The sequence below is a fragment of the Dromaius novaehollandiae genome, chromosome 17 (assembly GCF_036370855.1).
Source record: "Dromaius novaehollandiae isolate bDroNov1 chromosome 17, bDroNov1.hap1, whole genome shotgun sequence".
NCBI lineage: Eukaryota > Metazoa > Chordata > Aves > Casuariiformes > Dromaiidae > Dromaius > Dromaius novaehollandiae.
Genome location: NC_088114.1, coordinates 3,914,024 through 3,936,676, shown reverse-complemented (window position 1 = coordinate 3,936,676; position 22,653 = coordinate 3,914,024). Strand labels below are relative to the sequence as shown.

Below are 22,653 nucleotides of genomic sequence, written 5' to 3'. Positions count from 1 at the left end.
TCGCCTTCTTTGTTCTCACAACTCAACTGTAATCCACTCTCCTATTTTCTTGCTTGAGGAGTTTCTGGCAGAAGGAATACAACTGTTCCCAGGCTCTTAATGAAAAGAGGGAGGTAGCATACTGACGTGATAATATCCTGGGTCCTGGCTTAAACCATTTCATGTTTGAATTGTCAGCTCTTCAATAGCTACTCTTTTAAAAAACATCTATTTAGTTATGTGCTAGGTATACGTTTCCTGGTGAATTCAGATTCACTTGACAGTTTTAGAGGAAAAGTGACAAGAGAATCTATGGTACAAGACTCTTGCTTTCTGCTTTCGAAGAGTATCAATCTGTATATTTTTTATATTGTTTTACATGGGGGGAGGTATAGATGAGCATTTGTATGAAAAAATTAAACTAAGTCCTTATGTAAGCTAACATGCAAACTTCTTATCTGTTAACAAACATACAGAACTTTCTATACTGCAGTCTCACAAAAAAATTCATTTTAACTACTGTAGGTAAGCACAGCCATACTATTCTACTCTGATACCCTGGGAAAGTATAAGCTCTTGGGGCCCTACACTGAACTCTGAAAAGTACAATGTGCTGTGTAAAAAGCTAAAAATATCACAGCTTTACCTAGGATCACTTGTAATTGAACCATCTAGCCTTCTAAGTGTCAACATTTGATGCCCCAATTTTCAGGATCTGACAGCTGCAGCTAGTAGCTTGCCAACTTTGCCCCATGTTCATTGCACTTTTGTTTGAAGTACTTCAAAAGATTTCATAATCCTTGAAGCAGACAATTTATTTCTACCATTTTGTGTTTGGTGTTGAATGAACTGGTTATTCCCTGCTGTTTCTTCTAAGTTCTGTCTAGCTGTACAACCTCTCGAACCAACTGGAATGCTGTAACATTCCTGTTTATGATTAGAGAAGAAAGCAAAACACTAACACCTAAAAACATAAGCCAGGATTGACCTTCTGGTGAATGAAGTGCTAAGAAGACCTCAACTGGAGATCCAAATACTGGTATGGGAGCACAAACTAGGAAGGCATTAATTCTTTGATTGCCAGGTCTTGTGAGTGCCATGATGTAAGAGGATACAGCCAGGCTAGAGAAAGAGAAGATGAGAAATGCTGGGTATGGGAGACAAATAACTCTTTGATTTAACTGTAGAATATAGATAGGCTAAAGGTGGCAGGTTAAAAGGTGGCTTCAAACTTAAGATAGCAAAAGTCTGTGTTAAAAACACTTCTTTCTTCCTGTTTGAAAAATGAAGGAACTACATGAAAAACGTGCACAACTGCAACAAAAGACTATAAGGAAGCTCTTGGTTGTCAGAAAATGCAAAGTGAAGGTTGAGTGCACAACCTCATTCTGTTCCCATTGAACATATGTATTACAATAGTGTACTACATTAATCAAGATTTCCTTTGGCATTGGCTCAAAGCTGGATAACGGAGCAGTGAACCAGAAAATATGAATTTAAAAGCATATCATCTTAGAAACAAGATGAACTGAGACTTTCCTGATGAAAGATAACCTGTTCACTTCACTTTTGCTTCAACACCTCTTCCCCGCAGACTCATTTGTCTCATCTCTTAGTCCTGTCTTCTCATAGCCTAGACTCTAAAGCGGGACTCTAATATGTGTTACTATTGTACTTTAAGGAGGTAAGTAAATTATGGTACTGAGCTCCTATGCAGCGTTTTTGTCAGAAGAGCTCAAGACATTTACAAAAAAGTTAAACGTCACTATCTCCATTTTACAGATGAGAGAACTGAGACCTTTGAAAATGAAGTGACTAAATCCAAATCCTTTGCTATAATTTTAGCCACAAGACACACACTTTTACTGTTTTACACTGGTACCCGTGAGTACTGCTACAGTATAATTAATAAACAAGGACAAAACTAATGTTTTTTAATATTGTCTCCTTTGGGACAATGTACAGAGACTATTTTACAAAACAGGAAATGCAAATGTTTGACAAACGGGCAAACACTTCTTATTTCAAACAGATGGCTTTGCTCAAAGTGCTCAGTCATTTATTCTCCAGTCCTCAAAATAAAGACCTTAAAAGATTTAAAAAGTCAAAAGCAGAATGTCGTTCAATAAAAGGAATGTAGGTTATGTTCAAGACAGGTCTCTTCCTCCTTTTTTTTCACATCTTGAGCCACTTCCCTGGGTCAGACAAAGAATATGAATTTTTCATTATCAAGCCTCTTACTAGGTTGTGTAACCACTTTTCCCTCCTACCCTCCCCTCTCCTTGAATTACTGTATTAGCTAACAGTTCATGAATCAGAGCAAGTTGTTCCTATCAGGAGTAGGCACAATATGAAGTATCTATTACATTACAGTGCATTGACAGATAATGTGAAACATATGCTGTTGTCTTTCTAATGCAATGCTGTTGATTAGTTAGACATTTCTTTCCCATTATATGTCATGAAGCACCTATCGTCTGCTTTCTATTTTTTTATTTAAAAAGTTGTCAAAGACACTAGCAAGATGCACACTGGGGTTAAAAAGCCTGTCATGGAGAGAAATCTAATTCAGTGGTTTGTTATTACTACCACCTATGGAACACAATAAATGTGTACGGTATGTCACAGTACAAGTAACAGATCGAAGTCTAAAGTCTTGATTCTTCAAAGATTTACTGAAGTCTTGCTAACATGAATAATTTCATTGGAGTCAAGAGATATTCATTGTTCTAAACACAACCTGGGTAGTAAGTCTCTGTTATTGTTTCCACCTGTAGTTTTCATCTTGATTTACAGAAGGGGAGAAAGGCAAGAAGGAAGACAGTATGAACAGAGCAGCACAAAAGCAATGTGTCTTCCATATTATACAGGAACCTTTACGCAAGAGTCTACACATACACATTTCCGTGATTGATTTACTCAGTGAGGTCCCTTTAAAAGAAAACTGACTTTTGTGGAGCAGGCTTTTCCGAAAGGATCAGGAAGGGAGTTCCTTTTACAAAGGGTGTTCCCTGTATTGAGTAGTATGTAAAAAAGCACAGAAACAGGCAAAGAAAAAGAAAGCAACAAGTGTAAGTCTTAATAAATGATGGGAGTGCAAATGAAAAGAGTATGTGAAAGAATAAAGAGATCTACTAAGTCAAACAATGATGCAGCTGAAGCACTCTTTGCTTTAGTGATTCTGCCTGTAAGTAGACTCAGCAGGCTTCTTCCAGAGAAAAAGCACAGTCTTAAGAAAGATCAACTTGTTTTGCAGACACGTCATTACCCAGCTCCAGCAGCCTTATTCTTCGCAAATTTTTGATGAAGAAAAAGCTGCTTTTATATGAGTACAGCTTCAAATAAAACTTTGCTTGAGCTAAGCTGATTATGATAGTCAAAATCTGTCTTACAGGTAAACTTCAGGAGGGTCTGTGAAAACATTTTTGGAGTAAAAACCTATGTGGCTAATAAATACAACAGAACTAACTGCATTTCTGATAATTGCTGGCATTTTGCTTTTCAATCATGTATCATACACAGAACAGATAGTAATATTGTTGATTTTTATCATACATCTAGTAATAAAATTGATCTACATGACTTATCACTTGAAATTCTGTTCCTATCATTAGTCTTGTTAACCTTTATAGTTTGTCAAAGTTATTTATCATCATACTGTTGTGATGATATTAACATTATTTTGACTCAAAGCTCTGGAATGTTAAGATCGACCAATATTAAGTACTCATATACTTTGCAAACTGTTATGTATGATTTCAGGTATAAATATTGGAAGGTATTCGAAAATGCTGGACAGCATTGTACTATCTGCACTCCAAAAAAGTCTTCAAACATGCTTTTTTGTCATCTAAGTCTAACTTATCGTACATAAGAAAAGCAAAAATTAAGCTGTTGCAATGCTGAGGCCATATAGTTTGACACCATACTATAAAAATTTGATAAGATATTGCAGAAACAGGTACTACAATGTAAAGTTAAAAGGAAATTATGAGTAAACAAGAATTGATCCATCTATTACGAATTTCCTCTTTCTCATATACACTGTTAATTTGCATACCTCATCCCCTTTCAAAACTTCAGAGCCTTCTAACTCACGGGCCTGATTTGTTTTCTGTAGCATCTGCCTCTCAATGTTTGACATCTCTTCTTTAGCAGCCTGAAGTTCTTCTGCCTTGGCTTCCTTTTTCCGGGAAATTATAGATGCCTGCATGATCATTAGAAATGTATGTAGACAAGTAAAACAAAAATTGCGCTTGCTTAGCCTTGTTTAATCATTAGCAAAATATAATCCATTAAATTTCAGGCATGGCACCACTGAAAACATATTTCAACTATAGGAAACTGACTTTCATTAAGAAATGCGAGCATGTCTCTTTGCAAAGGAAAAAGCAACGATTACACATTATATATATAGTGGGCTAAATCGCAGCTTCATTGAAGTGGATTGCAAACTCCCAACTTTCTTCAGCAGAACTGAGATTTCACCTATAAGGTTACTTCCCCAGATTCATGTTGATATATTTTACATTTTAGATATTCACTTCTTCACCTCATTTTTTCATTTTCATTGAAAAAAGGAGTATGCATTTTAGCTGTTCCATTTCATCTACTTAGTCCCTTCTTGTGCATACGTAAGATACACCAACATGGCTTAATTGGAAAGGTATCCAAGATTTCACAAATGTCATAATACAGATTTTTATAACTCCAACCTACTCCAACCTACAGAAATATGTTGTACTAACAGCAGAACCTAGGCACTAAATCTTGGCAAATAGCTAAAACACAAGGAATAAAGCAATACAGTATAGAAATGCTGCAGATTACAGATTAGTCCATTTCTTTGAGTCTAGAAGATAAAATGTTTAACAAAAAATATTTTATAGCAGGCAGAATATTTAATAGTGCCTAACATTTGACCAGGAGATTAATGGATTTAGGAACATAAATCTAAATTAGTTCAGAAGAAAACAAACATTATAATCTTACTGAAATACACTATTTAAAAATATTTTAAAATAATACGATACATGAATTTAGACACATAGTTGGTTTCTTTGTACGAAGGGAAAAACTTGGGAAGCAAACTACACAATGGCTTTCTCACACTACGTTAAAAGGATCAGCTTTATTTCTAAAAATATATCTAATAAATAATTCTGCCTAGGGTAACATCTCAGCTCTTTGCTTCGTGAGTTATCTGCTGTGACAAACCATGGTACAATATATATGATTATTTTGTGAAACAGAAGCCAGTCCCTAGTAGAACAAAGCAAAGACTACCATATGCTTTCAGCTGACAAAGGAAACCTGAATTCCTGGAGCAGTTCCTCCATTGAACATCATAACTATATCACAAGCCAGTTGGTCTTTTGTACCAGCACATTATGTAGCAGGTTAATCTTTAGGGAAGAAGTGCATCTCCTCCAAAACAAAATTGTGTGTTTCATAGTGCATTTGCAACTGAACTGTAGCACACGTTTTACCACATTTTTTTCCTCCTACTGATACATCTTACCTAAACCTTTTTTTTTTTCCTAACTGTAACCATAAGCATTATCACAAAAAACTTCCATAAAATTAACAGCTATAGTGTTGTCAGGAAAAAAAATCACTTATATTTCTGTGTAAGCTCTGAAAATCTCAGATTTCACAAATCCTTTTTATAACTTGTGAATTTACTAAGACTAGAGCAGATAGCTGATTTTATAAAGAGACTATTTCATAGCCCTAAGATGAAAAGCAAAGAATAGGTGTAATAGGAAAACAGCATGTGGTCAATCACAAGCAAGTAATATAAGTGAAAGCGAGTCCTGCATCTAGGTCTGACTGCAGCAGTCAGCCCACACACTGTCTTTTAAGAATCTGTCCACAGCTGGAGCTTTACCAAAATAGCTCCTCCAGAACAACCCTTCCAGAGTTACTGGGATGCAGCTGAAGGACAACACCTATCTACTTAAGGGCAGCGATTAATACAAACTCACTAACACCGCTGAAAGCAGTTGTCTGAGTAAGCCCTAAGTATACATACATTCACGTGCCATTTATTTAGTTTTTTGTCTACCATTATTATTTATGTCTATTGATTTATGCTAAATGAATTAAAGAAAAAACAGTAAGTAAAACACTCAATCAAATACTAAAATTGCTTTACTGGTTCTGCTTAGAAAATGTTTTGTTCCTTCTTACCTGTTGACGATACATGGAAAATTTACTATCAATTGGCTCATACTTCATCATTCTCTTCTCAATAAGCTGATTAATTTGTGCATTTACTTCATTTATCTGGAAGACAGAGTAGAAAACTAAGGAAATAAAGCTTTATTTCTTTGTCTTCTCCAAGAAAATCAAATGCTTTGCAAACCACATTTACAATGCAACTAGTTCCATTTTTAAAACAGAGAAACAAACCCAAAAAACTCAATGAGTCATTCAGTATTGTCCAGGAAGAGGCTATGTTTTTGGATTTCCAGTTCTGCACCGTTATGATAAGACTTGCAGAAGCATGACGTTGGCCCTGAAAAGGAAGTGAGCTGGTGCAAACAGACAGAAAATGGCTGTAAATTGGCACACAGAGATAGAAAAAAGAGTGATGTTGCCATATATTATGTGAAAATGTAATTTTATCAATATTTGCTAGAATTCTTTTTCACTCAACCCTTTATCACCAGTTTAAAGAGGAGCAGATTAAGACTAAGTGACAGGAGATTTCATCAATGCTTTGAAGATTCCCAGATCATCGTATTCCAGCTCTGTGGTACATTCTTTCTATTGCCACAAAATGCAGCTGTTTGCCCATATTCTCAAATTCTTGATCTTCATTCTAGCTGAAGCTTTAGAGCCTTCTGCATCTGGAAACTAATAAACAGCTATACCAGCGTACTGCTTCCAGCTTTTCCAATTCTGACTTAATGGTATGCTGGGACTCTCATCAGCCATGGAAACAAAAGCCCAAGCAACCTTCCTTTAATTCTCTGCTAGCTAGATGAGTGCTGATAAGCAAGCAGCATAAATACGTGCTGAAATCCAATGAATTTAAAACATAATGCAGGTACAGTACTGGAAATTACCTTAATATTTCTGCCAGTAATACCAGTATACTTTGAAAGCTAAGTATTTCAAATAAAAGAACACTGCAATACCTGAAAAAAAATCTCTCCAATAAATTCTCTTCTTTTACCAAAGCTACTAAGGGAAGAAGAGGTCTGAATCTGAAGATGGTTCATGGACTCCCTTCTGTGAATATTCCTGTTTTATATAATATAAAATGCATAATAGTAGCTTGCTTAGTGCAACTCAGCTCCTTTATCAGACATTCAGATAATAGAAGACTGACTTTACAAAGAATGCTGTCTAAGGCCATGCTGTGATAACAGCCAAGTATACAGCCTGCTTTTATTAGATAATAAGATGAACATTCTTCCAAAATACAACAGATTGAAAGGGAACCTCATAGGGAAAAAAAGATCTTGACGCTCTTTAAAATATTGCCACAACCCAACAATACGCTTGGAAAAGAAAGGTGCAAAGCAGGGCTTCAACTACGTCTAAAAGAAACGACTGCAACCAGAGATACTGTTTTGATTAGAAGAAATATGCTGGGAAGGGAGAGGTTGAATTACAGAGCTAGTCTACTATTTCAGGTCTAGTCTAGAGTTTAATAATGCTGTCATCCTTAAAAATATAATGATCAGGATCCAGAAGGGCATTGGGCTGTCACTGATTTTACTTTTATGATAAACAGAGTTAACCTTAAATTCAAACATATTCTCGCTGGCACTTGACTGTCGATTCTTGTCTAGGAACATCCAAAAAACCGGCAGGCATTTCTTTATTACACTAATGTGACATGCACGAGGAGAGCGAATGCTCAGGCTACCAGCATGCTGATGTAGATGCTGAATCTCTCTGCTGTCAAGACACAAGAAGAATGGGGGACGACAGCCCTAACAGCCTCATGTGTAAATCATTCTCTGATCTATCACAAAAGCTCTGTTGCTTCATTATCTGTCTTTCACAGCAAACTAACAGTTGGAGATCCTGGGAATATAAAAAAACAGCTGGGAAGGGAAAGGGGACACTTAGACTGAATGATGTACACAGTGGTATGCAAAACTGTTCCTCCTGGCCTAGCAACATTTTCATAAACTTTCATCACACTCAATGGAAATACTAATAAATAGCGCTCCTCTAAATTCCTCTAAAACATAGTATTACATATTTAATCTTTCATTATGATGATGCAAATATGAAAACTTCACTGAATGAAATATACAAATGTACTTCTGTGGCAACAAATCACATATTTAGTCGATTATAAATTATGTTTTGCTATAAACAGCAAGTCTATCAGATCCTAAACTTGCTCAGTAGCATAGTTGTTAAGTTTTTAGGTTTAGATTTCCCTACACAACTAGGATATATATTATGATTAAGAATTTTGCTCATTCTAAAAGGATTAGTTTTTAATATCTGAAAAAAATGGAAAAATTAAATCAAATATCTGATCCACAAATTTGCTTTGTTCTTACCAACAAAAACATCAATGATACACAACTATTCTGAACACAAAGGAGTACTCAGCCATCACACATTGATCAAGATGGACTATTGCTGAGATACACCATTCAGAGCAGGTTTTTCTGCACTGCATAAACACTCTTTATGTGTTGATACAAACTCCACTGACGTCATAGCCTCTTTAAGAGTTTAAAACAAGCTAAAGCTGAAGTGAACAAAAATCAAACCTCCAGTGCTAAATTATCATCTCTGTTCATACCATAGCAAATTGCTAACACAATTTTCTAAATAGCATTTGAGGATAGGTGGATTTTTTTACTTACCTAAGAGCTTGCATTTAGTGAATAACACGTCTTCTTTACTTTTAGAACTGAAGGGAATTTCCTTTGGGAATTAAACACATTTTCTCAAGGATGTAAAGCATGGATAAGAGAATTACAACGTACAAGAACTCTAGAGCATGCTAAAGAACACAAATTAGATGTGACTTTGCCCAACTTACCTTGATTTCAAGTACATTGAGATCAGACTGGCTCATAGCTGGCTCTGCAACCACCTTTTGTAAGAAGTACAATGATTTCTTGTTACTTTCAAGCTCTCTAGGTATTTTTTCAGTAACCAGATATGAATTGAACTTTATCTCCTCTTCCAACTTCTTCATTAAGCCTTAAAATAAATTAAATCAATGTGTGTCTAAACAGAATAATGTAGATAATAGGTTTAATTTCACCAACACGTTAAACTATTTAGCAGTAGATTACAATAATAACAGCATAATAACTGAGTTCTCCTCTCAAAAATCAGAGAAATAGGTAGTTACTTGATTTAGATTGTGAGTCTGGATATTAAACAATATATTACACCTATTACCTATCTATATCTCTAACTTTACAGTTATTAATTCCTCAGCAAATTCTTTAAATCAGTAAGCGAGTAAAACCTTACACAAAAGAATGGCATTGAAAGTTGTTAGCTACATATCAACATACTGGATTCTATTGTATTTTTTTGTTGTGAACTAAATTCTTTTGAAGTTTTAAAAAGTTGAGGGCCTGACTTAGGTCACTTATGTGCATTCAGGGCCAGCAAAGCATGCCACAGCTATGAAGACTTGCTCAGGGCTTCTTCTAAACTCATGTCCCTTGGAAGCTGCATGGCTGGAGCAGAAGAGCAAGCACCCTGAAGTTGGTCCCACCCATAGAATGCATAGGTCCTTGCTTCATGTGAATTATGTCATCTACAGATAGAAATTATTTCAGTGTGAATCTTTTAACTGCATCTCAAAATAGAACACAGACAAAGATCTTAATCTGACCTAACTCATGTATAGATTATTTTTATGTCTTTGGAAATTCTCCATTAAAGAAAAACTTCTTTATTCTATGTTGGTATCCAAACAGGCCTTAAAACGAGGAGAATTAAATGTATATCTACTTTAAAGGTCTTCCACATTGCCACAGCACTTAAGAGTTACCTCTCCATAAGTAAGAAACAGACTATTTTTTTCTTATGAGAACAAATGTCTAATCTCAAGACAGTATATGGACCAAGAATGCCGAAAATAAAATTAAAAAAAAAAAAAAGAAGAAGAAGAAATTGCTGAGTAAGGTCAAAAATCCTGTTGAAAAAAGCAACCAACCACATTTACAAATTTTGCCCTATACAAGCCTGATGCACACTGCATATCACCATGCTTATGACGACTTAGCTCTTGCTAGGTATAGTAATTTAACCTCCTTTGCAAATAATTTATAAACAAACACAGGTACATTCAGAAAGAACAATACGCAGCTGAAAAAAAAGTGACAGAACGCAATAAAATAACTATTTAAATTATACTGCAAAATCTTCAGCTGACAACAGGCAGCTGTAGTGCAATTAGTCCTCCAAGACACCTGTGCTAAGGGCTACAGTGAGATCTGGAAGTTGTATGTCAGATAAGAGTGGGAGTAAGTACTTCAGACCAAAAGAAAGGCAAGTATCCCAGTACTTTTGTAAACTTTTCTTTTTTTTTTTTTTTAAGAATATGGAATTGCCATGAAATGCCAAGAAAAACAAGAAATTCCAAGACTCTGTCTCTTTTATGTACTGCATAGAGGTACAAGAGCACAGCTGATGTTGCTAAAACAGAGACAGCAAAGGATGCAGGTCAAAGTGGAGTTTTGGGGTCTCAGGCTAAAGAGCCTGCTGACCATATCACTGACTGACAAAAGGAGAAGGTCCAAACAAAGTGAAATACAAGCCGAGGAAAGGGACCCTTGTTATTCTGCAGCTATTTACCTCTAGAAACAGGGTACTGACAAATCCTCCTCACCCTCTGCTCTCAGTTCAGACTGAAAGGAAAGCTACTTGCTTTGGCTGCCAGAGAGGAAATAAGACATTCTTAGGTCTTGAGAAAAGTTCTCGAGAAACAGAAGAAAGAAAACAGCCCTTAGGGAAAGCACTGCTGATAATGGAGTGAAGTCAACATAAACTAAAAATGAGTGGGAACTCCTCTTTTCGAGCAGTTTAGTCTGTCAATCTATGTTTTTATGGAAAGCAACACTATGATCGGATGTTTTACCTTTCAGGGAAAGGTCATTCATCTTATGCAAAACAAACGAGCAGCACCAATAGCGGTTTCAGAACGGTGAGCGTGGTCACTCTGCGTGTGCAATACCCATTACGTACTTGGCACTACAGCTATACCCTGAGATATCAGAAATGGATTTACTCAAAGAGAATATTAATCAACATGTAAGAATTCCCTCTTCTTTCTTTTAAAAGAACTGGCTTCAGCTCTCCTCAGCTCACTATGGAGCTGGGCAGGAGGGACTAGGTTTTAACGTTTCACTAAATCCATCACCTCTGCAAACGCAGCAGCTTCCCACATACACCATGAGCTGAGCTATCACCTCAGAAGTGATGAGGAACACAACTCCCAGTCTGATATTTCTAATCAAGAACTTTGGCGTAGAAATCAAAGTGACAGCAATTAAATTATTCCCATATTAAATGTTAATACTTTAAATTTATCAAACTATTTTGTTTCCAGTTTCCTCTTAAGAGCAAAAAAATTCAGCATATATAACCTCTACTTCCGGTACTACTCCAGCTTTCTTATAAAGCTGTACATGCCTAAATAATTTACTGTACATATGATACTGAACTCTGGAAACTACCATGCCTGAACAAGTGCTTTCATAAGAGCAGAGACCTATTGACTTTACAGGGTACAACCTTGATTACTATCTGGATTTATTTTTCAGATAACCTGAGAGCTGTTACCAGCTTCTTTTAAGCACTGTTTTTGCATCATGCTTGCTCCTGAAGGCACAGCAAGCAAGGAAGCAAGTTAAAACTTGACATCTTGATGGGGAAAGACATGATGATGTCAGCATCACTCATGACTAATATAGCTTCTTTCCTAAATACTTTCGGATATATTTTTCCTCCTGTAGGATTTGACATTTGGAGAAGTAACTACCTAACTGCTATTTCTGCTGCTTAACAGAACCTTGAAAAACAAAACAAACACAGGGCAACTCTTTTTTTTCCTCAGTGAAACTTTTTTTCTCCCAAATTCCCAGGCTAGAGGAAAGCAAAGCAAGCATACTTTAAATCTTTCCATTACACACTTCAAAATCCTGTTTTTAATGTTTTAACATTGACTTACGGTTACAAAATCTACATACGTAAGCTGCACAATAAGTCTGGCTCTTTGCCCTATTTTAGTCAGGTTCTGCCAACCCTGTATTTACATGTGAAGAGCTATTAACAGCAATTCCTCATCTTTTCCATTCCTTTTTATTATTATTATTATTATTACAAAGAGGGGGGTGGGAGATAGTTTCTTAGTGCTTACTTGGTCATGTAGGAACTTTCCCTACTTAGTTCTACTAATGGATTTAAAGCCTGATTTACCTTACACTGAAATTCCTACCTCTTTTCCCTTTACAGGCCACCAATTGTACAATTTATACCAAAAACATTTGCAACAATTACGGATTAAGAAAAAAAAAAAACCCAAAGAACACATTTATAGGCTATCTGCCAACACTTTAACATCACATAGGAAGACCATGACAAAGGCATGTCTAGAGTGGACTTCCACGTGGCGTTCACTTGCTTAACATCCAAGGCCTCCCTCCCTTTCTGCAATTGTTCTCTATAAAAGAGCATTAAGATGATTCAGTCCACACCTTCCTGTGATATCACTTCCCTCCTCCATATATCAGACAGAGGTCTGAGCCATGCAAACACTGACAGACTACGATCAAATCATCCCTTCAACATCTCCTTTGAAAAACTAAACAGCTTCCTGAATCTTCCACTACAAGGTATACTTTCCATGTGGCTCTTCTCTGCAACCTCTCTAATTTTTCAGCATTCTTCTTGAATTTCTAGACAATGGACACAGTGCTGTGGTGAGGGGTATATCAGACCTAGAAACAGAGGTAATATAATCCTCCTACACCATTTTCTCCTATGAATAAATGCTAGGACAGCAACAAATCTTTGGCTGCAGCTTTCCACTAGGAGCTCCAGTTCTACCATTCGTCCTATGATCCACAAGTGCTTTTCAGAGTCAGTTCTTAGGAACGAGTCCTCCATCCTGTAACTACATTATTCCTAGAGGAACAGCAGCACACTTGGCTATTCATTAAAATATATACTGGCTATTCATTAAAATATATACTGTTGGCTCATGCTTGGCTTACTAAGTGATTAAGGTCCCTGCGAATCAATAGTCTGCCCTCCTTGTCATCCAGTCACTTCCCCAATCTTTATTTCATCTGACAATTTTAGCAGTGATCATTTGCTATTTTCTTTCACGTCACTGATGTAAATAATAAACAGCAGAGAGCCAAAAGCTGGTTTCTACAGGTCCCCATTAGAAACATCCAGTCAGTGCTGATTCCCTGGTTAATTTACATTTTTAAACATTCAATAAGCTACTTTTCATCCATTTAATATACGTCATGCTGAATTTTACTGCCCTAGTTTGTTCATCGAAATAGACTGCAAATAATGAGTCAAAGGATTTAAAAAGTCAACCACAGCAATACCATTAGTCTTTCCAACCAGACTTGTATTCTCGTCAAAGATATCAACTTAGTTTAAAAGTGTTTTCCCCCAACCTTGTATCAACAGTAATTTTATTTCCATTTTTAAATGTTTTTTTAAACAAGTTCTAACCAAGTCATTCTTCTTTACCATACACATCTATAACTCCAGTTATAACCTGGTCAGCAGTGTTGATGGAGATTATTTAAACTTGGAATTTTAGGGAAAGACATTTAAACCAAACAAAAGACTAATGTTAATGTTTTCATTCAAATGGAATATGTTAATAATAGCATCCTAAGTTGCTATTTTTCAAGTGTACAGAATGACATAAAACAGATCTGTACAAAGCAATTCCTCTTTAACTAATACCTTTGAAGGCCTCAATGCTCTAAATCTATTACAATGTATTACCTTAATTAATGAAGTATATAAATTACACATTTCACTGTTTATCAACAACAATCATTTTAACACATTCTCTCAATCAACATTTTCAAGCCAATTATCCACTTCTCAGTATTTCTGCCAATGAAATGAACAACAATGTTCTGTACAATGGACAGAGATCAGGAATTTCAGTAATTCAGTTCACTTCTTGGTGTTAACAATTTGTATTGGTGCCAGCAGAGATATTCAAAGCAAAAAGATGGCAATCTTGCTGAGAAAGTATGAGTTAGGTTATTCTAGCTAGTGGTCAAAGTCAATAAAAATACTATTCATATCTGGAATGAAAAACTAGAAACTGCAAATTCATGTCACTTATGTTAGTACTAATTGCAGCAACCGCCTCTCTGCAGTTAAGCAACATACTGAGTAGTACTGAAGTTAATAAGCAGGAAAGGAGTGTTGTATGGAAACCAGTGTTATCAATTTTAGTGTGCAAAACATTTCATAATGATCAACTTGTTTTTCACGATACAATAAAAGTTCTTCTGAATATCCTATTATCTTGCTAAAAGGAAAAAAAAAATTACTAAACATTAGCTACATTTACCTGGCCCAGCTAAAGCAAACTGATGCTAACAGCATGTTAATGAAACTCCTAAATATGTTCTAGTTGCATTCTTTAAAGAGTTCCCTTACATTTCCATAAGGAAAACTTCATTCCAAATTAATTACAGGATGAAGTAAGCAAACGAGTATGCATCCTTAAGAAGCTTCCACTCATTAAAAACAACTTTTATAATTTTATCTTGTTTTGGAAGTAGAAACACCAAAAGTATTCAAAATGGAGGAAATGATTTTAAGGGAAAGTATATAACTTCCAGTGAAAATTCACAGCTACCAAGCAGCCTTTGAATTGACAGCATAAAAGTTATAGTGATATGAGTAGGCAGCTGAGCTACAGCATTGCAGCCAAAGGGAATTTTAAAAATGAAATAAATTGTGCGAACTGTAGACCAACAAAGCTTTTAAAATAAATGGAATTCTGTTTAATGCATTTTGGTCCCCTAATTTCAATTATTTAAAAAACACAGTTGTCATTCTGTAATTGCTACTACAGGCAGTATCTTTGTAATTACTACAAGGAAAAGCAATTAGAAAGCTAAGTCTTAGAGTCTTTGTTTGGGCGAAATTTCAACACAAGTCTTTTAAAGTAATGATTCCAAGTTTTTCTTCAGAACATCTAAACACTTTTTTTCCCCCCCTTCATGCAGGACGCAAGATAAAGGAGTTAAATATGTTAACTTTATCTATACTTTCATCTCAATGATTAAATGACATATTTACTGACTTTTTATTATGTTGCCTTTGCTTCTGTGAACTGAATCCATCAAGTTTCCATTGGCCTTAAAAATACCCCAGGAACTGAAATAGAAATGTTGACACAGCTTTGCTGCATGAAAACTCTGATAGCTACTACAAGAATGGGACAGTTATAAAAATCAATCGCCGGTTTCTTTGAGTAAAGAAGATAGTTCAGATACTCTTTTAGTTCCATCTGTGGTTCAGTAGCTGATGAAGTATCATAACATTTAAAAAAATTATGAAATACTTTTTTTTAAAATGTAAATTTAAGAAGTAACGATAATGCACTATGCTGATCACTGAAAAAAGAATCCTCTAAACCCAAAACAACTGCTGTTTGAGGAAGGATTCGAGGCATATTGAAACAGCCAAAGCAGATCTGTGATGCAGTTGGAATATCAAATGTACTTGAAAGAGTAGGACAATGATTTACTTTGCTAAATATAAACCTATAAAGACTCAGATTCTATCATTTGGGAAGTAACTTGTATGTGTATTGATGTCCAATCTGCTCAACAGGAGTTCTAGGTGCACAAATCTTAGAAAAATTGTAAAAATAAATTGCTTTTTAATGGATAATACCATGACAGTAATATAGACATATAACAAAAATCATTCTACAGCATTTTTCACCACATTGTTAGAATGCAACTGAAAAAGCCCTGTGAAAAGGACCATTCTGAGACTTTTACCCTTCTATTACAGTCCTCCACACCCTCATATTACAGTCCTCCATACAGTAAAGTATTTCCCTATAAATCATTCCCAATGACTGTATAAACAACATGTAAAGCCTCTATCAGTCCTGTGATGTGTTACTAATAACCAAATGCAAGAGACAAACTGAAAGGGGTTAAGCGATTTGCCAAAGGTCACATACATCAGAAACAACAAATCCTAAATTGACTTCCAGTTTTGTTGTCGAACTGCCAAGAATGACAACTGTGTTTTTTAAATAATTGAAATTAGGGGACCTAATCCTAGTTACATTTCCTTCAAAATAATTAAATCATCAGAAACCCAAATGTTGTAAAATTGTAGACTCTGCAGACAGTTAGTTTTGCATTTATCTTGTAACTGAAGTTCCTTCCCATTTGCTATTTTTATAAATGATCATAAAGTACTAACTTGCTTCACAAGTAATATAATTTATGTTGGTTAGGTTATTTGCAGATTGAGATACCACTGAAAATGAGCAGAAGCACTCTTGCCATTATTAATGTAATTGGCAACAGTCACATCATGAGAAAAAAGTGTAATACATATACATATACCCCATGGTCTATATAAAAAGCTTAATTAGGGAGTGGCTCTATTTTTGATACCATACAAAACTGCAGTGCTAACTCACACCACTTTGAGAAACAGGTCTTAAAACTTTTCAAAGAAATATTTTATGAACAGACGGTAACTACAAAAACAAGTCTATACTGAATAAAACACAGTATTAAATGTATGTATACATTAACTGAGAAAACTTAAGAAGCAACATTTTATCTATTCCCAATTACAAATACAAGACAAAGCTTTCTGAATCGGAAATCTGTCTTTTATAAAATGCTTCTGCTTTCACCAACCCCTGCTAGTTCCAACTGTTTTTCCTTGCCGGTTAATATTGAGTATTTAGCTTATTTAGCTGTTTATAAGGAAAGAAAAAAAACCTGAACCTCAAAAACATGACCAAGGTGTCTCATCACCTTCCCTTGTGATTATCCCCCTGGCTTTCTGTGTCAAAGCACATTCAGCCGTTGGATCTCCAGCATGTGCCTTTAGAAGACAAGTTCCTTCTTTCTTCTTTCTTTCTTTAGCTTCTCTCAAATTCCTGTATTTTTTTGGCACTACCGTAATATTGACAGCCATCCAGTGTTGATTTCATTTCTAACAGGAGAAGAAATGTAAACACCCAAGCTTTATAGATTACTACTTACTTTCAGGTTTTGAATCCACTACCGCATGATGCATCTCTTTCAGTTGGAGCTGCACTCTTTGCAGTCTCTGCTCTGCATGGAACAACTTTGGAGAGATAATTGTACATATACATAAGCTCATTCCTTTGTCACGTATACTCAAACAACAACCGAAGCAAAAGAGTATCAAAAAGAATCCCAAACACAAAAAACAGCAGTTTTAAGCATCTGGTCATCATCTGATTCACAAGGTAACATGCCAAAACAAATTTTCAACAATTGGCCTGGGTTTATTTGATATTCTCTAGAGCTAATTAAAGGAAGTATTATTCTTGAACTACTCCCAAGTGAGATTTGCTTTATGGCAGAAATTCATTAAACAATTTTTTAACCCAAAATATTAGTGTCTCAAATATAAGAACAAAAAACATAGCTAGAGTCAGGACTGCAGTAGGTAACTATCTTTATACTGCAGTTCTTGAAATGCGGCTGAACTGTCACAGCAATCCACTGTTTTAATGCTGAGCCAAGTTGAGAACACACTGGAGAGCTAGTTGCCAAACAACACCCAGTTGATTAGCATTTCTGTGATTTAGAGAGATATGTATGAAAAAGTGGAATTAGCTGGATATCACATTCATTTTAGCTGTAATCTCACTTAAATTCAAGCAAAGACCCAACAGCTGAAAGCCTGTCCAGTAATATCCACACTGATTTGAAATCCAGATATAGACTACAATACTAGAAATCTGGGTTTTTCCCCTTTTAATACACCTTTCGAGTTCATGTTATATTTGAAATCAATAGAACTTGGTGTGATGATATTGTAATATGGCACTGGAGTTTGTTACAAATATCTTGTTTTGACAACATGTCTCAGGAATAAAAATCCACCCTTAGATTTGGATGCCAACTGTTTCCAGGGTTTCCTGTGACACATCATCTTCGTCAGAGTCGAAGACCAAAACTCCAAGTTGCTCCTAAATACATATCCTCCCCTCCAAAGCACACTGAAAAGCTGAGGTACTTGCTGTGCTACTTCCCATCTGAAATCTTAGTGCAAATGCATAGAGATATAAATCAAGCTAAGGAAATATTTGTTGACTATCATAAAGCTAATGATCTCTCTCTGGATGCTACAACAGTAAGTTATGGAACATTTCCTGGGACTGCTAAACGATGATGTCAGTGGCGGCAGAGGCAGCCAAGTATCTTGAATGAGGTGTTCAAAACTTACAGGGTCAAGCCTTTTCCTTTAAAATGTACGTAGATATTCTTATTTTAAATTGTGTTTAATTTTCTGGTGTTGGGAGAACCTCTGTACTGTTGCCTCTGATGATATTCTTTAAGTGCATTATCTCCAAACAGATGTCAACAACTATTTATTTTAATGGGTATACCTTCAGGTCAATACCTGATTTTTTTGTTCTTGCTTCTGTTGAGCCAAAGATTCTTCTCTCTCTTTTTCTAAGCGAAGCTGTCTTGCTATTTCGAGCATTCGTTGATGATTTTGTACTGTCTCCACCTACAGCAAGTGGATAAATAGTGCATGTTACTGTCAAATACTTGAGAAATATATTAAGGCGATCATATGTCTCACAAGCCCACTTAGCACTTCCTTTCCATACATGTTACTACTCAGAAATGACAGCAAAGCACTGGACTCAAGACTCTTAAAAGCTCTGGACTAATGCCTAGGGAGATTCCCTGTGGGTCAATTAGTTATTTGATTCCTTCCTAGACATTCAGTATGTTTATCTTAATCCTTGTTTGCATTCCAAAATCAGAGCTGCAGGCCAAGGATTATGACACTGAAATGTAACAGTGTTGCTTCTCTTATTACCCTCTTCTTAAGACGCTCCACTCTTTTGATGAGTTGATCTTTCTCCTCTTCCATTGCACTGATATCCTGAAAAGCAGCAAAAATAGATACAGAAATGTTAATTTATTTACAATATAATATGGATTGTATGAAATTCTGTTCAAGTTAATATGAAAATCAGAATCTTTCTCTGAATACACTGAAATGGTTATAGTTGTATAGATCTATGATCAGAACATCCAGGATTCCAGACTCCCTTCTCTCTTACTTCCCCCTCAGTTCCCACTCTCTTTACACTAACAATACTTTATCTGCATCCGTGAGTATTAGTGTGAATACTTAAAATAAAAGCAGGTTGATTTCTCTAAAATAAAAACAAACACACACAAACAACTAAGCAAAACCAGCATGAATTCAACATCTGATGCAGTCAAACATATGTTCTTAAATGTTACCATCATTACCCACTTCCTGGCAGGCAATTTCACATTAAGTTGCATGAGTGTTGTTTGCTGCCATTTTTTTCCATTGAAATTGTGTTAAAAGAGACACTTGCTACTTCTAAAACATGGATCTGATTATTGTTCTCCTTTAATCCTGTTTTACAACAGCAGGACTCCACAGATTGATACTAATGAGAGAAAGGGAAATAAATGGTGCAAATTTAGGCCTATCTCAACATTTTCTTAGCTTAGGCATATGTCTCATTGGAAAGCTGGATATGTGCATAAATATTTTGCTGAAACAGGGCAATTATCTTTTCCTAACAGCACAACCACACAAGATCACCATTTTTCTTGACTTAAGCCCTTAGTTCACTGAACAGCCTCTGAAATTATTAGCCTGTATCAGTAAAGCAGAATGTTTTAAATCAGTTTGTGTTCATGGGGAAAAGGAAGTTCTAATATTTGAAAATCATGCTGAACATAGTCTTGGCAGCCTTTTTTTCCAATCTGCTTCAGAAAATCCAGTTGTAAGCATGAGCGATGGCTTTCTACTCTGTTTGCCAACAAAGAACAATTTCAGAAAGGCAGCTGTAGTACCTATCGGTTATGACCTCTGTAACGTAAGCACTGCAATGAGTTCGCAAAATCAACAAAAATAAAAGACATGCAAAAAAATCTAAACAAAAGTCATACAATTTTGCCATGTTTTTTACCCTTCTTATTTCTGCAGTAGACAAACCAGATGTTTTGAGCTGCTCACATTCCTTATGTAGGTTTTTGAATGCTTCCATAAGTTCTTCATACTATAAAATGAGGTAAAAATATAGGAAAAATTAGCTCTGCGGCTAAGGGTTTCCAGACCAACATGTTTTATTTCTAAGACAAAAAAAATAAATATACATATATAAATATATATATATATGGTGAGAGCAAGATTTAAAGAGAGTTTTCATCACAGAAGTTTATCAACTTACAAAGCAAAAAAAAAAAAAAACCCTACAGTGAATTATCTTCTGTTTGAAGGTACACTCAGAAGTTTCAGAATTTCTTCACTGATTTCACCTCTTCCCTTGTAATACATAGTGTATTTTCAAAACAGGAAGATAAGATGTTATCTGAAAGGAACAATGCTACATTAACAAATTATTCTCCCTTACTATAAATCTGAGTACCTCACATATGTAAATTTATCAGCCCACAAAGGAATGTCTTGATCTCACAAGAGTCTTAATCTAAGCACAGGGGCTTGTATTTATAGGATACCGAGCTTCCGCCCTGCAAAGTGGTCCAAGAGCACACCTGACTACCTAACATGTAAGAAATCATTTTGATTGTAACTGGGCATCAGGGTCTTGACACACTGCAGAATTGTGCCCTCAGTATCTCTATACACCTAGTTTGATAGCTGGAAAGAAGGAGACAGCGTGCTACTTCCACACCAGTAAATTGCCCACCAGTAATCTTAAACTGAGAGGCAGTGTGAAAGTCTGTGTGGGTAGAGAAATAACAGGGGACAGAAAGAGTTTAGAAATCTGGATAGGAAATAAATTTAGATTCAACTTGGAGAACTGCAAGCTAGGATATAGGGAAGGATAATCTCTGCAGAAACAGCCACTCAATAAGATGGATAAATCTAAAAACAGAATACCGAGTACTTTTTTACTTTCTGGAAAGAGCAGTTGATATGAACGTTGAGCACAAAATGGCAACAGCAGAGGCCAGTTCAAACAAAGACGACATATTCCTGAGCAGTGAAGCAGTGATCCTATTTTATAAAACCCTGGGGAACCAGCATCTAGAATGCTCTGTTCATTTCTGTGTGTTTCAGTATCAGGCACACACTGACAAGCTGGAATGAATTCAAAGAATAACAATAAAATGGCTACAGACTGAGATTGAGAAAAAGATAAAATAATGGAGAAGGAGCTTGATTAAATAGCAAATAAAGGTATGATAAGGTATACACAGGCTGGATGGTGAAGAATGTGTTACAAAAAAGTGGGAGTAAAAACACAACTGGCCTTCAGTCACTTATGCATTATAGAAGTTAAGTACTTTAACAAATAATGAAATAGCATGTAGTCTCTGAGCAACAGTATTCACGATCGCTGATCTCCAACAGCTTTCCTCCGTGTGGGATTCTCCAGCTCTTTCAAAAGGTGAGTTCACTAAGCCTTTCCCTTATCAGGGCATGAGATTTCAAGACCAAAGGCAAGAACTGAACAAAGACGTAGCATGGTTTGCTGGATCATAACAAAGGGAAGGTTTCTCACTTTCACTGAATAAAAGACATTGTGCAACTGGCCCATCTGTACACACTCTACCTGAAATAATTGACATACACACAAATGACAGGTTCCAACAGTGGAGAGATTCCTGGCACCTGAAGGCAACACATTCAAGGCTGGACAACTAGATTTATATCTAAAGTTGCTTACTTTTAAAATTAAATACTGCAGCCAATCTGATATCCAAATCACAACACAACTGGGCAACTGGCAAGTCTGAGTATTGTGTTTAAGTAACGTGGAAAAATACATTTGAGCTTAATACTCTATACTGATAAAACCTGACTGTATTCTAACGTTTCTAAACTCTCATATTTGAAATGTTTCTCATAAAATACAGTATTTCAAGCCTCTCTATCCAATTACCGTAGGTTAAATTCTCTAATTCATTAGTAGCTAAATATTTGCATGGTAACGTTAAATTACATAAAAGCACCATATTACCTCAGCTTCTATTTTGAATTAGTCAGTAGGGTATTAGTTTAATAAGATAGTGATATTACTGTAATCCTAAAAAGGAACACATCTTACATGATGGAAATAATGGAATTGGATATTTATACATATTGGGACTGCGACAAACTGAAAAGACATACAATCTACATTTCTTTCCCTCATTGTTACTTCTGCTTCATTATTATAAATTAGAAATCAGATACGGTCAGCAGCAACAAAAAAGAAAAAGGGTTAGTCAAGCTTCAGTCAAGCTGTATAGCTTTGCTGGTGCACAGTTAATAAATGTAGTTACCTACATGTAGTTACAAACATTCAAAACCACTGTGATTTTGCAAGCCACTATATATAACAAAAGGCACAGAAAACTGGATAGAAATTAAGTAAATATGTACCTCAGATAATACAAATCTAAAAATATACCTTTGGTTCACTTT

At 35.7% G+C, this 22,653-nt stretch overlaps 1 protein-coding gene across 1 annotated transcript in view; it reads right to left on the bottom strand.

Annotated features, from left to right (window-relative positions):
- The window catches only part of IFT81 (intraflagellar transport 81), a 44,241-nt gene that overhangs the window by 18,386 nt on the left and 3,202 nt on the right, over positions 1–22,653 (bottom strand). Inside the window, exons 5-11 of the mRNA XM_026114652.2 lie at positions 20,189–20,278; positions 19,051–19,116; positions 18,622–18,732; positions 17,229–17,313; positions 9,005–9,168; positions 6,172–6,267; positions 4,040–4,186 (exon numbers count right to left, since the gene is read on the bottom strand). Coding sequence (XP_025970437.2) covers positions 4,040–4,186; positions 6,172–6,267; positions 9,005–9,168; positions 17,229–17,313; positions 18,622–18,732; positions 19,051–19,116; positions 20,189–20,278 — 759 coding nt within the window. The remainder of the gene's footprint in view (positions 1–4,039; positions 4,187–6,171; positions 6,268–9,004; positions 9,169–17,228; positions 17,314–18,621; positions 18,733–19,050; positions 19,117–20,188; positions 20,279–22,653) is intronic.